The sequence below is a fragment of the Symphalangus syndactylus genome, chromosome 17 (assembly GCF_028878055.3).
Source record: "Symphalangus syndactylus isolate Jambi chromosome 17, NHGRI_mSymSyn1-v2.1_pri, whole genome shotgun sequence".
Classification (NCBI taxonomy): domain Eukaryota; kingdom Metazoa; phylum Chordata; class Mammalia; order Primates; family Hylobatidae; genus Symphalangus; species Symphalangus syndactylus.
Genome location: NC_072439.2, coordinates 100,000,593 through 100,013,631, shown reverse-complemented (window position 1 = coordinate 100,013,631; position 13,039 = coordinate 100,000,593). Strand labels below are relative to the sequence as shown.

The window sequence follows — 13,039 nt, the reverse complement described above, 5'->3', positions numbered from 1 at the left end:
TCTTTTTTAATGGAGGAAAAATATATATGGAGGAAGAAATGATGTATCCACTATGTCAAGGTTAAAAAATGGTATCCAGAAAAAATTGCCTTGGGGTAGCACCCCAGCAAAGATAAAGATCTTGGTTATTCTGAGATGGGGTGAAGAACTTTCTTCTTTTATTCTTTCTTTGTACCTTCTAAGTAGGGTGACCATATAATTTATCAACCCAAACTAGTACATTTTGAGAATGCAAGGGTGAGTACTATTAATAATGACAACAGGCAGACGGGCTCTGAGGAGGCAAGGGAGAGGACCATCGACAATGACAACAGGCAGACGGGCTCTGAGGAGGCAAGGGAGAGGACCATCAACAATGACAACAGGCATAAGGATGAGTTGTCCTTTTAAATATTTTAAACAATAAAGATGAGCTTTTATTTATTTATTTATTTATTTTGAGACCGTCTCATTCGATTGATCTTGGCACCACCTCCCGGGTTCAAGTGATTCTCCTGCCTCAGCCTCCTGAGTAGCTGGGATTACAGATGCGTACAACCACATGTGGCTGATTTTTGTGTTTTTAGTAGAGATGGGTTTTCACCAGGTTGGCCAGGTTGATCTTGAACTCCTGACCTCAAGTGATCCACCTGCCTTGACCTAAGATTTTATATCAAATAATTTATTGTGTCATTATGATTGTAACTGCAGAAAACTCGGCTGCCTCACTTGGAGTACTGTGTAGAACAGAGTTAATACAGCAGGCCTGAGACTGCTATCTTTAGAAAGTTCTGCATGCAAGGAGGGCCTTTGCTGGTGGCTGGGAACTGGTTTTCCTCACAACTTTGCCCCACGCACCTCTTCCCTTTGCTGATTTTGCTCTGCATCATTTCACTTTAACAAATCTTAGCCATGAGTACTATGATGAGCAGCTGAGTCCTGTGAGTCCTTCTGGTGAACCAACAACTTTAAGGTGCTCCTGGGAACCCCCAACATGAGTACTCATCTTCCAAAACTCATCCTCTGCCTACAGCCCCTAGGGGATGAAGTCCTCAGGATTTGGAAAAGAAGGGAAGTTAATCCTAGAGGTGGAGAAACTTTGACTTGAAAACTGAGTGTGGCCCTCTATTTTCAGTCACACCATGGACTAGGCAAAGGGCAATGCAGTTCCACCTAAAAAATACCTCTAGTTAAGAAAATGAAACATTGCGTAAGATTTTTATTGTTCATAATCTGAAATGTCAAACTGCCATAAACATCTCATAGGTCATTTAAATCAAAACTTTAATTGTGAATTCATGAATTCTGCTTTTATACTCTCAGCAATGCGTTATCAGCCTCAGTTTGAACACCGTCAATTTCATGGGGAAGGCATTCTTCTCAAGGGTATTTTCTGCATTCCCCTCCTGCTTCTAAAGGGTTTAATTGGCATTTGTCTCCTCACAGCTTCAATCTCCTGGTGCCAGTTCCATTCTCTGGAGTCTCAAGGAACGAGCACTTGGTCCTGTTCCTCAATGAACCCCCCGGTCTTTGCCAGCCCACGTCTGTCTGTCTCATTTCGCATGTGTGTTATTGCATCTTTCTCCTCTTTGTGGGAATGCCAATTCCTTTTTTCAGTATCTTTTCCAGGTCTTTCCCTCACTTTCACTTCAGCTGATTATGATATGACTAAAATATATTTAATTACTTTTTGTATTTAATGAGCAGATTTTGTTTACCCTTAATTTCCAAATGAATGGATACAACGTTCACTTTTTGTGATCTTTGATGAATAATTTTGTGCAACTCAGAGGTTCTTCACCAGAAAGGTTCCTCACCCTTGCTCTCACTCAAAAGTGTCAAGTTGACTTACCTGAGGTTTCCGATAATGGTGGGAAGGAGGAATTTCCCATAAAAATGCAATCAGAAGAGAAGAAACTCAACTGGTTTTAGAGCTTCCTTGAAGGGAAATGCCAACATTTTATAAGAGAAGTTCGCCCCCTTCACTTTTCCCCTTTATTCCAACCACAGAGAGCACTCACCCAGTGGCAGAGCTCGGGTCAGGTTAGTGGCTGGAGGATCTGTTTCTGGAGGACAGAGCTCACAGAAGTCCCAACACGACGGGCAGAGCAGGTTTCCATCGTGAATCCAGCCATTCATCTGGATACTGACGGGGAGGACCTGCCCAGCCCGACTACACAAATATGAAGTATCTTGGACCCAAACTTTCAGACCTTGAGGAGAACAAGAAACCTTCAAACAGGAAAAAAAAAAAACATATAAAAATAATAAATATCAGGTCAGTAAGATTCTAAGAGATTTCTCCTTCAACTACATGAAAATATATTAAAATTTACTAAAAACATTGGCTATAAAGCACAATTTGCAGTGTGGGCATATCTTTAACCTCATATAAAGAGTTAAGTTGGCCGGGCGCGGTGGCTCACGCCTGTAATCCCACTCTTTGGGAGGCTGAGGCGGGCAGATCATGAGGTCAAGAGATCGAGATCATCCTGGCCAACATGTTGAAACCCCGTCTCTACTAAAAATACAAAAACTAGCTGCACATGGTGTCACGCACCTGTAGTCCCAGCTACTCAGGAGGCTGAGGCAGGAGAATTGCTTGATCCTGGGAGGCAGAGGTTGCAGTGAGCCAAGATCGTGCCACCGCACTCCAGCCTGCCAACAGAGCGAGACTCCGTGTCCAAAAAAAAAAAAAGGTTATTTAGATCCTAAAAGAATTACACTCTGTGTGGCAGGAGTTCTTAAACTTTGAATCTAGCACCTTTTTAAGAATCTGATGGAAGCTATGGACACTTTTCCGAAAAATTACAAGGGGGAACACACACAGAGCTTTTTTTTTTGAGACGGGGTCTCGCCCTGTTGCCCAGGCTGGAATACAGCGACGATCTTGGCTCACTGCAGCTTTGACTACCTCGGGCTCAGGGGATCCCCCCACCTCAGCCTCCTGAGTAGCTGGGACTACAGGCATGTGCCACTGTGCCTGGCTAATTTTTGTATTTTCTTGGAGAGATGGGGTTTGGGTTTTGTCATGTTGCCTGGGCTGGTCTCGAACTCCTGGACTCAAGTTAGCCACCCACCCTGGCCTCCCAAAGTGTTGGGCTTAAAGGTGTGAGCCACTGCACCTGGCCGTAAGTCAAATTTTAATTGGGGTTTGAAATTATAAAAATATGTTTATTATAAACAAACAAGAATTTATACAGCATAGAAATGCAACACAGCAAAAGTTCTTCATTCCTTCTCCCTACCCCAAATCCTCTGCTCAGTCACAGGAATTTTATCCAGACTTTATCTTTAAAGGCAAGACTCATAGCTCATTTGCACGTGATAGCTAATGAAATCAGTTTTTAAAAGCAAAAGCAAACACATTAATGCTAACTTTTAAAACATTTAGAAATAGTAATTTTTAAAAATTTTAATTAATTTTTTTCTTTTAGACCGAGTCTCACTCTGTTGCCCAGGCTGGAGTGCAGTGGCATGATCTCGGTTCACTGCAACCTCTGCCTCCCGGGTTCAAGCAATTCTCGTGCCTAAGCCTCCTGAGTAGCTGGGACAACAGGCGTGCGCTACCACACGCAGCTAAATTTTTGTATTTTTAGTAGAAACGGGGTTTCACCATGTTGGCCAGGCTGGTCTTGAACTCCTGACCTCAGGTGATCTGCCCGCCTCGGCCTCCCAAATTGCTGGGATTATAGGCGTGAGCCACTGCACTCAGCCAAAAATTTTAACTATTTAAAAAAACAACCTCAAAGTTGTTTTCTACAAAGAATTCACATTCAATTATGCTACTTCCCTTTAAACACTTCTGAAACTTCTCTCTTGGAACTATCTTCAAAGTCAATGCATGCTTCTGAACCTGTCTGATGGTAGCAAATTTTTACGTAGCAAGTAGATATAATTTTTGGAAATAGCCCAAGGTTGCCCAGAACCAAGTCCAGCAAAGGTAGTTGACTAACCTGGTTAATACAAGGTGTGACACAAAATTACTAAGATCGATTTCCTTAGGTGACTATTAAACTACTTCTAAAGATAATTTCAAAAGAAGAGTTCAAAAGTATATTTGAAGTCATTTTGAAATAACTCTATCATCAGTTACGTTGAAATATATCACTCTTTTGAAAATTTGTTTTAAGCTATCATAAAAACAAACAATGAAATGTGACCTCTAAGTCTGTCATTCCGTGATCCACATCAAGCATCACCACAGCTACAGTGCAACATCATTATTCTTTAAAGCGAGACTTGATCGAGCACCATGCTTGGCGCTGAAAAGGACACTAAAAAAGTACATGATACAGTTCCTGCCCTCTAGCAGTTTCAATTGAGGAAAGATGAGTAGGATATAAATTTTTTTTTTCAGCCGGGCACAGTGGCTCATGTCTGTAATCCCAGCAGTGTGGGACACCAGGGCAGGTGGATCACCTGAGGTCAGGAGTTCGAGACCATCCTGGCCAACCTGGTGAAACCCCATCTCTACTAAAAATACAAAAATTAGCCAGGTGTAATGGTGGGCTACTCGAGTGGCTGAGGCATGAGAATCACTTGAATCCAGGAGGCAGAGGTCACAGTGAGCTGAGATCCCATCACTGCACTCCAGCCTGGGTGACAGAGTGAGACTCCATCTCAAAAAAAAAGATAAAAATAATAATAAATATTTTTTTATAAAATACTGTATTTTGAAATTAGAAAAGCAAAAAATGAACAGTACCAGACTATTTTATGATTAAGAGTCAATAAATGGTAGAAACAAGCACAAATATTAGAAAGTTTCATGGAAGAAAGCAATTGCATCCTAAGGATGTACACAGGATTTGGGTCACTGCAGGGCAGATGTTACAGGTTGGGAAGCAGAATGCACATGGCTTAGAGATGAGAATTATATGAGAGTGTTGACAGGACAAGAGGAAAATTCCCTTGCTGAAGTTGAAGTATTCTCATTGTGGAATTCTGGGAATTAAGTGTGGGCAGGAGGGTAGATGTACAAGTAGCAGCAGACATAACAGACTCAGGAAAGCTGAATCAAAATCCAGCAACAGGAAGAGCCAGGAAGAAACTGATCTGCAGAACACAAAGAGGGCTCAGGACTGCCACGGCCGCACCCGGTACCAAGAAGTAAGAGCTACAGTCAAAAGGATTAGATGAACGTCTGTTTCAGAAACAGACCCCAGCATTCCTCTCCCTCACTGCAAGCAGCTGGACCACTGCCTGTTCCGAACCCGGCTGACAGAGTTTGGGTATTGGTCCACTCCAAATCTTCTGTTGAAATATGATTCCCAGTGTTGGAGGTGGGGCCTAGTGGGAGGTGTCCGGGTCACGAGGACGGATCCCTCATGAATAGCTTGGTGCCCTCCCCGCAGGAATAAGTTCCCTGGAGATCTGCTTGTTGAAGAGATCGGGACCTCCCTCCTCTCTTGTTCCCACTGTATGTGATGTGCCTGCCCCCACTCTGCCTTCTGCCATGATCCATGATTGTGAGCTTCCCGAGCCGTCACCAGAAGCCGATGCCAGCACTTGTGCTTCTCATAGTCTGCAGAACCATAGCCAAAATTAACCTCTTTTCTTTATAAATTACCCAGCCTCAGATACTCCTTTACAGCAAAACAAAATAGACTGATACACCAGCATACTGGAGATTTATTTTTTGGAAAGGGTAAAACAGAGTTTTCCTGTTCTGGGGGAAACTAAGTACAGGAGAGAGCTGGGATGCCGTCATGAAAATAAGGACTCGAAGTTTACAGGTTAAATATTGAGACTACTTAGCATTCAAAATCGACTTCCTTCCTAGAACTCTGACAGCACAGAAACTTCAGGCAGGACACTGGCAGTTTCTCTGACAAATCTGACCCGTCAAAAGGGAAACCCTCAAGACACAGACATCGAAGGTTTTGTAAGGAAGGAACCCCATAGCGAGGCCACAGTTAACAAGCTCTGCGTGTGTGCTCAGAGCTTCCAAATTGGCTTCCAGTCACTTCTTTTCTTTTTTTTTGAGTCAGAGTCTCACTCTGTCGCCCAGGCTGTGGTTGTGGTTCAACGGCGTCATCTCAGCTCACTGCAACCTCCACCTCCTGGGTTCAAGTGAGTCTCATGCCTCAGCCTCCTGTGTAGCTGGAATTACAGGCGCCCACCACCACACCAGGCTAATTTTTGTATTTTTAGTAGATGAGGGGTTTCATCATGTTGGCCAGGCTGCTTTCAAACTCTTGACCTCAAGTGATCCGCCTGTCTCGGACTCCCAAAGTGCTGGGATTACAGGCGTAAGCCACTGTGCCAGGCCCCAGTCACTTCTTGAATATGAACAGGCTGTTAATGATCACCAAAAACAGAATCAACCCATTAAATTTTGGAATACTGGGGCTTGTGGCAGGTGGGGATATGGTATGTGAAGTTAAAATTAAGAACTGACCAGCTTCCAGAGAAGAAAGAAAAAAGATTCTGGCAATGGAAACTCAAAATGACATTGAGAGTCAGCACACAAAGGAAAAATGCTTTCAGAATTCTGATGGAAAATAATTTTCTTTCTTTTTTTCCTGCACCCAATCATCCATTAGGAAAATAATTTTCAAAAAGAAAGCTATACCCACCCAAGCTATTGAAGGATGGCAGAACACGCCACCCCAAAATGTGCTGTTTTGGCACAAAGGTTTCCAGCTAAAGGGACTTAAACACAGCAGACCCAGCAAGACTGTTCTGACCTCCCTTTCCTCCTGAAAGCAGAAGATAGAACTCCCACATGAATAATATCTTTCCTTTTCCAGGAGAAAACAAACATTTTTATCACCAATACAGGGAGTCAAAGCCAAAGAATTTGGTACAAACAGACCTTCTTAAAATAATTCTTATCTTCCTTTAGCCTCCGCATACATTTTACTTTTCTGTAACTGTCTCCCTTTGTTCAATGTAGTATAAAAGTATATAGGTTTTACCACGTCTTTGACTTTTCATTTACTCATGCGGGCTCCTGTGTCATGTAAAACTTAGATTAAATAAATGTGTATGTTTTCCTCCTGTTCATCGGGCTTATGCCTATTTCATTCTCAGGCCTAGCTGAAGACCCTGAGGGCAGAGGTGAGGTCCTGCCTTCCCACGCTGTCAGCAGGCATCACCAGGGAACCTAGCTGAAGACCCTGAGGGCAGAGGTGAAGTAGGTGAGGTCCCGCCTTCCCACGCTGTCAGCAGGCATCACGGGGGAACACGGATGCTTTCAGACATGCAAGTCTCAATGTTGTTCTCCATCACATACTCCTCAAATCTCCACTAGAAGATATGTTCCATTAAAATAAAAAAAGAATCCAAAAAAGAATATGACACAAAATCCAAGAAGTAGGGGATCCAATATGAGAGAGACAGAGGGACCAGGGGGACCTCCAGGATGATCCTGACTCGAGATCCCAAGATGCCAGCTGTGCTGCCAACATAAGGATTATATAGTCGAGATTAGCACAGGCCAGAAATGTTCAGAAGAGATTTCCTCAAGATGAAATGGATAGAATACCTCAGGTGTCTGGTTGCACTGAAAGGAGATGAGCCCAACTGGGAGAAGAGCTTAGAATTAAATTAGTGCTAAATACAAAGAAAACTAATTGCATGAAAAAACAAGATCTTAAATCCAGAGAAAACGAAGTACTGGGGAGAACAGGGAAGTAATGATTGCATGCTACCAGGTGCCACGTTTGCATAGTCCTGGTAATGTAAACAGTGAGTACATATTTATCCATAATCACCATTGGGAGGAGGGGAAACAAGTGTACGGTGGGGAAAGAGGAAGTGAAGACGGCAAGAGGAGGAGGTGAACCAGCTAAATTCTTATTTTCCAAAGTCAACAGCTAACATTTGAAATTCAAACCTTAAGAATAATATAAGCGTTTTAAAAATAAAAAAGCAGGCCAGGTGCAGTGGCTCACACCTGTAATCCCAGCACTTTGGGAGGCCCAGGCAGGCAGATCACTTGAGGTCAGGATTTCGAGACCAGCCTGGCCAACATGGTGAAACCCTGTCTCTACTAAAAATAAAAAAAACTAGCTAGGCATGGTGTCGGGCACCTGTAATCCCGGCTACTTGGGAGGCTGAGGCAGGAGAATCACTTGAACCTGGGAAGCGGAGGTTGCAGTGAGCCAAGGGATCATGCTACCTGCACTCCAGCCTGGGTGACAGAACAAGAATCCATCTCAAAAAAGTAATAATAAAAAAAAAATAGGAAAGCAAATAGTAAGTCTCCCCTGACTCCTCCACCCCCAACAAAACAACAACTAAGAATTGAAAGTGAAGACCCCGGGAAGAAGTAATAAACATTAGGGAAGTAATAACAGAGGCTCTAGTTTTTTGTGTGTTTTTCTGTTTGTTTTTACTGTAGTCTCACTCCGCTGCCCGGGCTGGAGTGCAGTGGTGCAATCTCGGCTCACTGCAACCTCCATCTCCCAGGTTCAAGCGATTCTCATGCCTCAGCCGCTTGAATAGCTGGGATTACAGGCATGTGGCCACCATGCCCAGCTAATTTTTGTATTTTTAGTAGAGACGGGGTTTCACCATGTTGCCCGGGCTGGTCTCGAACTCCTGACCTCAAGTGTTAGCCTCAGCCACCCAAAGTGCTGGGATTACAGGCATGAGTCACAGCGCCTGGCCTGAGGCTGTAGTTTTTTGGAAGCAGACAACACATTTGTTTCAAACTATTTGCATGTATAAGTTTGATCAAAACTAAAATTTTAAAAGGATCAATGTGGTCATGGAAGATGAGAGGAGGGAAATTAGGAAACTGTGAAGTGATAATGGCTTGAACTATGAAGGTAAACCTAAAATAAAATAGATACAAGAGATTTCAATAGGAGAGTGATCTAAAGACTCAGTCTGTATTGATCCGTCTTTACAGAACAGAGGGTAGAAAACAATCGTTCTGGTCTCTAATTACAGAGACTGGGACCAGTGCCGGAAGCAACACAGCTGAAATGCAGAGTTGTTGAGAGAGGGCTCATAAACTGGATTTTGGAGGAACCGAATTCAGAGTGATCAAAGTACAACCAAATGTACTTGTGACGACCACAGCCAGTTCAGACATGGGGCTGGAATGATATAAGGTGATACTAAGAATGACTGTTTAATACACACCACAGAACAGTATGTGTAACTTGATACTATTGGTGTAAAAAATGAAACAAAAATATAAATTTGTGCCTGCACAGAGTTTATCTTTAGAAGGATACAAGAAACTGGTAATATTAATTCCCTCCGAAGGGAGAAATGAGTGACTGAAAGACAGGGCTGAGAAAAAGGCTTTTCCTGTACCCTGTACATTCTTTTGCATCTTTTGAATTTTTCACCATGTGAATTGCATGAATTGCTGACTTATTTAATAAATATATAAATTACTTAAAAACTTATATTAAAAGGTGCCATCAGCACAAAAGGTGATATGATAAGGTCCATGATCTCAGTTTCATCAGGGAAAAACAAGAACACAAAGGGTTAAAGGTCTCTTTTGTACAGAGATGATACAGTTCCCCTTTGAACTTTCACCTGAAGTATTTCATCCCACTTTTTATTTCATTTATTCTTATTTATGTTAGTCTCAGCAATTATTTTAGCCACAGATAGCCAATCTTTAACTTATAACAAAGCCCATTTCAACAACTCATTTATCTTATGGACGCATACCCTACAGGTGTCAAAGCCCACAGAATGTAGAACACTCAGCGTGAACCCTAATGTGAACATGGACTTCGGATGATGATGTGGGTTCATCGGAAACACTCAGCGTGGACCCTAATGTGAACATGGACTTCGGATGATGATGTGGGTTCATCGGAAACACCCAGCGTGGACCCTAATGTGAACATGGACATCGGATGATGATGTGGGTTCATTGATTGTACCAAAAATACCTCTGTGGTACAGGATGCTGACAGTGCGGGAGGCCACGTGTGTGGAGCAGGGGTATATGGGAACTTTCTGTACCTTCTGCTCAAATTTGCTGTGAACCTAAAATTCCTCTAAAAAATAAAGTCTATTAATAATATAAAAAAGAAACCTCAAAATAACACCAAAAAACTCCTCAACAACAACAAAAAACCTAGTTTAGTAGTTCCTAAAAAAGCTAAACATAGAATTGCCATATGATACAGCAATTCTGCTGCTGAGAGACTGAAAACAGGGACTCAGACAGATACACGGAAGCCAGTGTTTGCTGCAGCAAGATTCCAATAGCCAAGAGGTGGATGCAAACGACCTAAGTGTCCATCAACTGATTCAAAACGTGACAGATCCATCCAATGGAGTGTTATTCAGACATAAAGGAACACCGTAAGGAATACTGTTCTGATACATGGCACAGTGTGGATGAGCCCTGAGAACGCTATGCTAAGTAAAAGAAGTCAGGTACAAAAGGACAAACATTGTATGATTCTACTTATAAGGACTATCTAGATCAGGGGAATGCACAGAGAGAGGACACAGAATAGAGGCTGTCAGGGCTGGGGAGGAGGACGGGGGAGGGATTGTTTAGTGAGTACAGAGTTTCCAGACGCACAGTGGCAATGTGCACGACAACGTGAATGTATTTAGTGCCACTTAACTGTACACGTAAAAACAGTTAAAATAGGAATTTTTGTGTTATATATATTTTGCCACAATTTTAAGAAAAAAAAAGCTCAGTGATCCCTCCCTTTCTCCTTTCCCTTCCTCAAAAGCAATTACGTCTAAAGCCGTTAAGTGAGGCAAGGTAGGTGATCTGTTTGGAGGGGTAGGGGCAGATGTGTGACCAGGAGGTCACGCAGAGTTGGCCGGGTGAGGAGGGTAATGGGAGTGGGAGAAAGTGGACGGGATGTGAATAGATCAAATGAGTAAACATGCTGAGATGACAGGAGCTGGACTTCTCACTGTTGGTGAAGGCAGTACAAATATGAAAAGGTGGAACACTAAAATAAATGCTTTGGTATCAGACAAGGTCTCACACCAATGGAATCAAACCAACCTTACTGATGCAAACTCATGGTTACTTACACACACACACACACACACACACACTCACAGGGGCATGTACTGATACATATACATATATTTCATACCTTACTAAGAGGGCCTGATGAGCTGGTATTCCCAATTCCCAACTGCTATTATCAATGACAATCAACAGTATAATTAGCACCCAGATCTTCGTCTCTAACACCACACTCCACTAAAAGTAATCAACAGTATAATTAGCGCCCAGATCTTCGCCTCCAACACCACACTCCACTAAAAGCAATGAACAGTATAATTAGCACCCAGATCTTAGTCTCCACCACACTCCACTAAAAGCAATGAACAGTATAATTAGCACCCAGATCCTCGCCTCCAACACCACACTCCACTAAAAGCAATGAACAGTATAATTAGCACCCAGATCTTAGTCTCCACCACACTCCACTAAAAGCAATGAACAGTATAATTAGCACCCAGATCCTCGCCTCCAACACCACACTCCACTAAAAGCAATGAACAGTATAATTAGCGCCCAGATCTTCGCCTCCAACACCACACTCCACTAAAAGCAATGAACAGTATAATTAGCGCCCAGATCTTCGCCTCCAACACCACACTCCACTAAAAGCAATGAATAGTATAATTAGCGCCCAGATCTTCGTCTCTAACACCACACTCCACTGAAAGTAACTGGAGGTCTTTGGAGAAATGGTTAATTCCATGTCAGGGGCAGACAAAGAACAAAGTGAGCTTAGAATATCTTGTGACAGAAAGAAAAGAAATATTCAGCCAGGCATAGTGGCTCATGCTTGTAATCCCGGCACTTTGGGAGGCTGAGGCAGGAGGATCAGTTTAGGCCAGGAGTTTGAGACCAGCCTGGCCAATTTTTCTACTAAAAATACAAAAATTAGCTGGGTATGGTGGCGCATGCCTGTGATTCCAGCTGTGCAGGAGGCTGAGGCACAAGAATCTCTGGAACTGGGAGGTGGAGGCTGCAGTGAGCTGAGATCGCACCATTGCACTCCAGCCTGGGTGACAGAGTAAGACCCTGTCTCAAAAGAGAACAAAGGAAAAAAAAAGTTAATTTGACATAAATTGTATGGTATGTAAAATATATATTGATAGTGCTATGACCAGGTCAGGCAAAGTGGCTCATGTCTGTAGTCCCAGCACTTTGGGAGGATGAGGCAGGTGAATCATATGAACCCAGGAGTTCAAGACCAGCCTGAGTAGCATGGCAAAAGCCTGTCTCTACAAAAAATAAGAAAAATCAGCTGGGTGTGGTGGTGTGCACCTGTAGTCCCAGCTTCTCAGATGGCTGAGGTGGGAGAATCGTCCGAGCCTGGGAGTTCGCGGCTGCAGTGAGCACGATCGCACCATTTCTCTAGCCTGGGTGACAGAGCAAAACCCTGTCTCAAAAAAAAAAAAAAAAAAAGAAAAGAAAAGAAAAAAAACAGTTACCAAAAAAAAAAGTTAATTTGATATGTAACTTTAATGATAAAAGTTAAATTTTCAGTTACAAAGGTCCGTTTAGCTGTTGCAGCTTATTCTCCATTTCTCAGGCTTACACTCTCCCCCACGACATCCACTTGTAGGGTGCAGAAGATTCATTCCATTGGATGCTCCTAAGTCACAGGATGGCGACATCTTTACAAGTTCTTAATAAGTTGATGTAGTCATGTAATATCAGATGTGCAAATAAGATAATTAAGGAAATAGTAGGTGAGGCATGGTGGCCGCCATCTATAATCCCAGCACTTTGGGAGGCCAAGGCAAGAGTATTGCTTGGGCCCCGAAAGTTCTAACTAGCCTGGGCGACATAGTGAGACCTCTTCTCTACAAAAAATCAAACACTTAGTCGGGTGTGTGGTGCACACCTGTAGTCCCAGCTACTCAGGAGGCTGAGGTGGGAAGGTCACTTAAGCCCGGAGGTAGGGGATACGGTGAGCCGTGGTTGCACCAGCACTCCAGCCTAGCTGACAGAGCAAGACACTGTCTCAAAAAAAAGAAAAAGAAAAAGGAAAAAAAACTGTAGTTTGCCCTTTTTGGATTTCTAATTACAAAGGAAAAAATACCCTATTATTAATCAGCAACTGATTTATTAATTCTT

The 13,039-nt window shown here is 42.8% G+C and overlaps 1 protein-coding gene across 7 annotated transcripts in view; it reads right to left on the bottom strand.

Moving 5' to 3' along the window:
• The window catches only part of LMLN (leishmanolysin like peptidase), a 104,791-nt gene that overhangs the window by 16,227 nt on the left and 75,525 nt on the right, over window positions 1–13,039 (bottom strand). For 4 of the 7 annotated variants that reach the window (XM_063622188.1, XM_063622189.1, XM_063622187.1 and 1 more), the window contains one exon: window positions 2,001–2,211. In XM_063622188.1, coding sequence (XP_063478258.1) covers window positions 2,001–2,211 — 211 coding nt within the window. Of the gene's footprint in view, window positions 1–2,000; window positions 2,212–3,670; window positions 5,507–11,021; window positions 12,339–12,406; window positions 12,555–13,039 lie in introns of those variants that run through there. The other 3 variants (XM_063622192.1, XM_063622191.1, XM_063622193.1) reach the window with 3 other exon arrangements.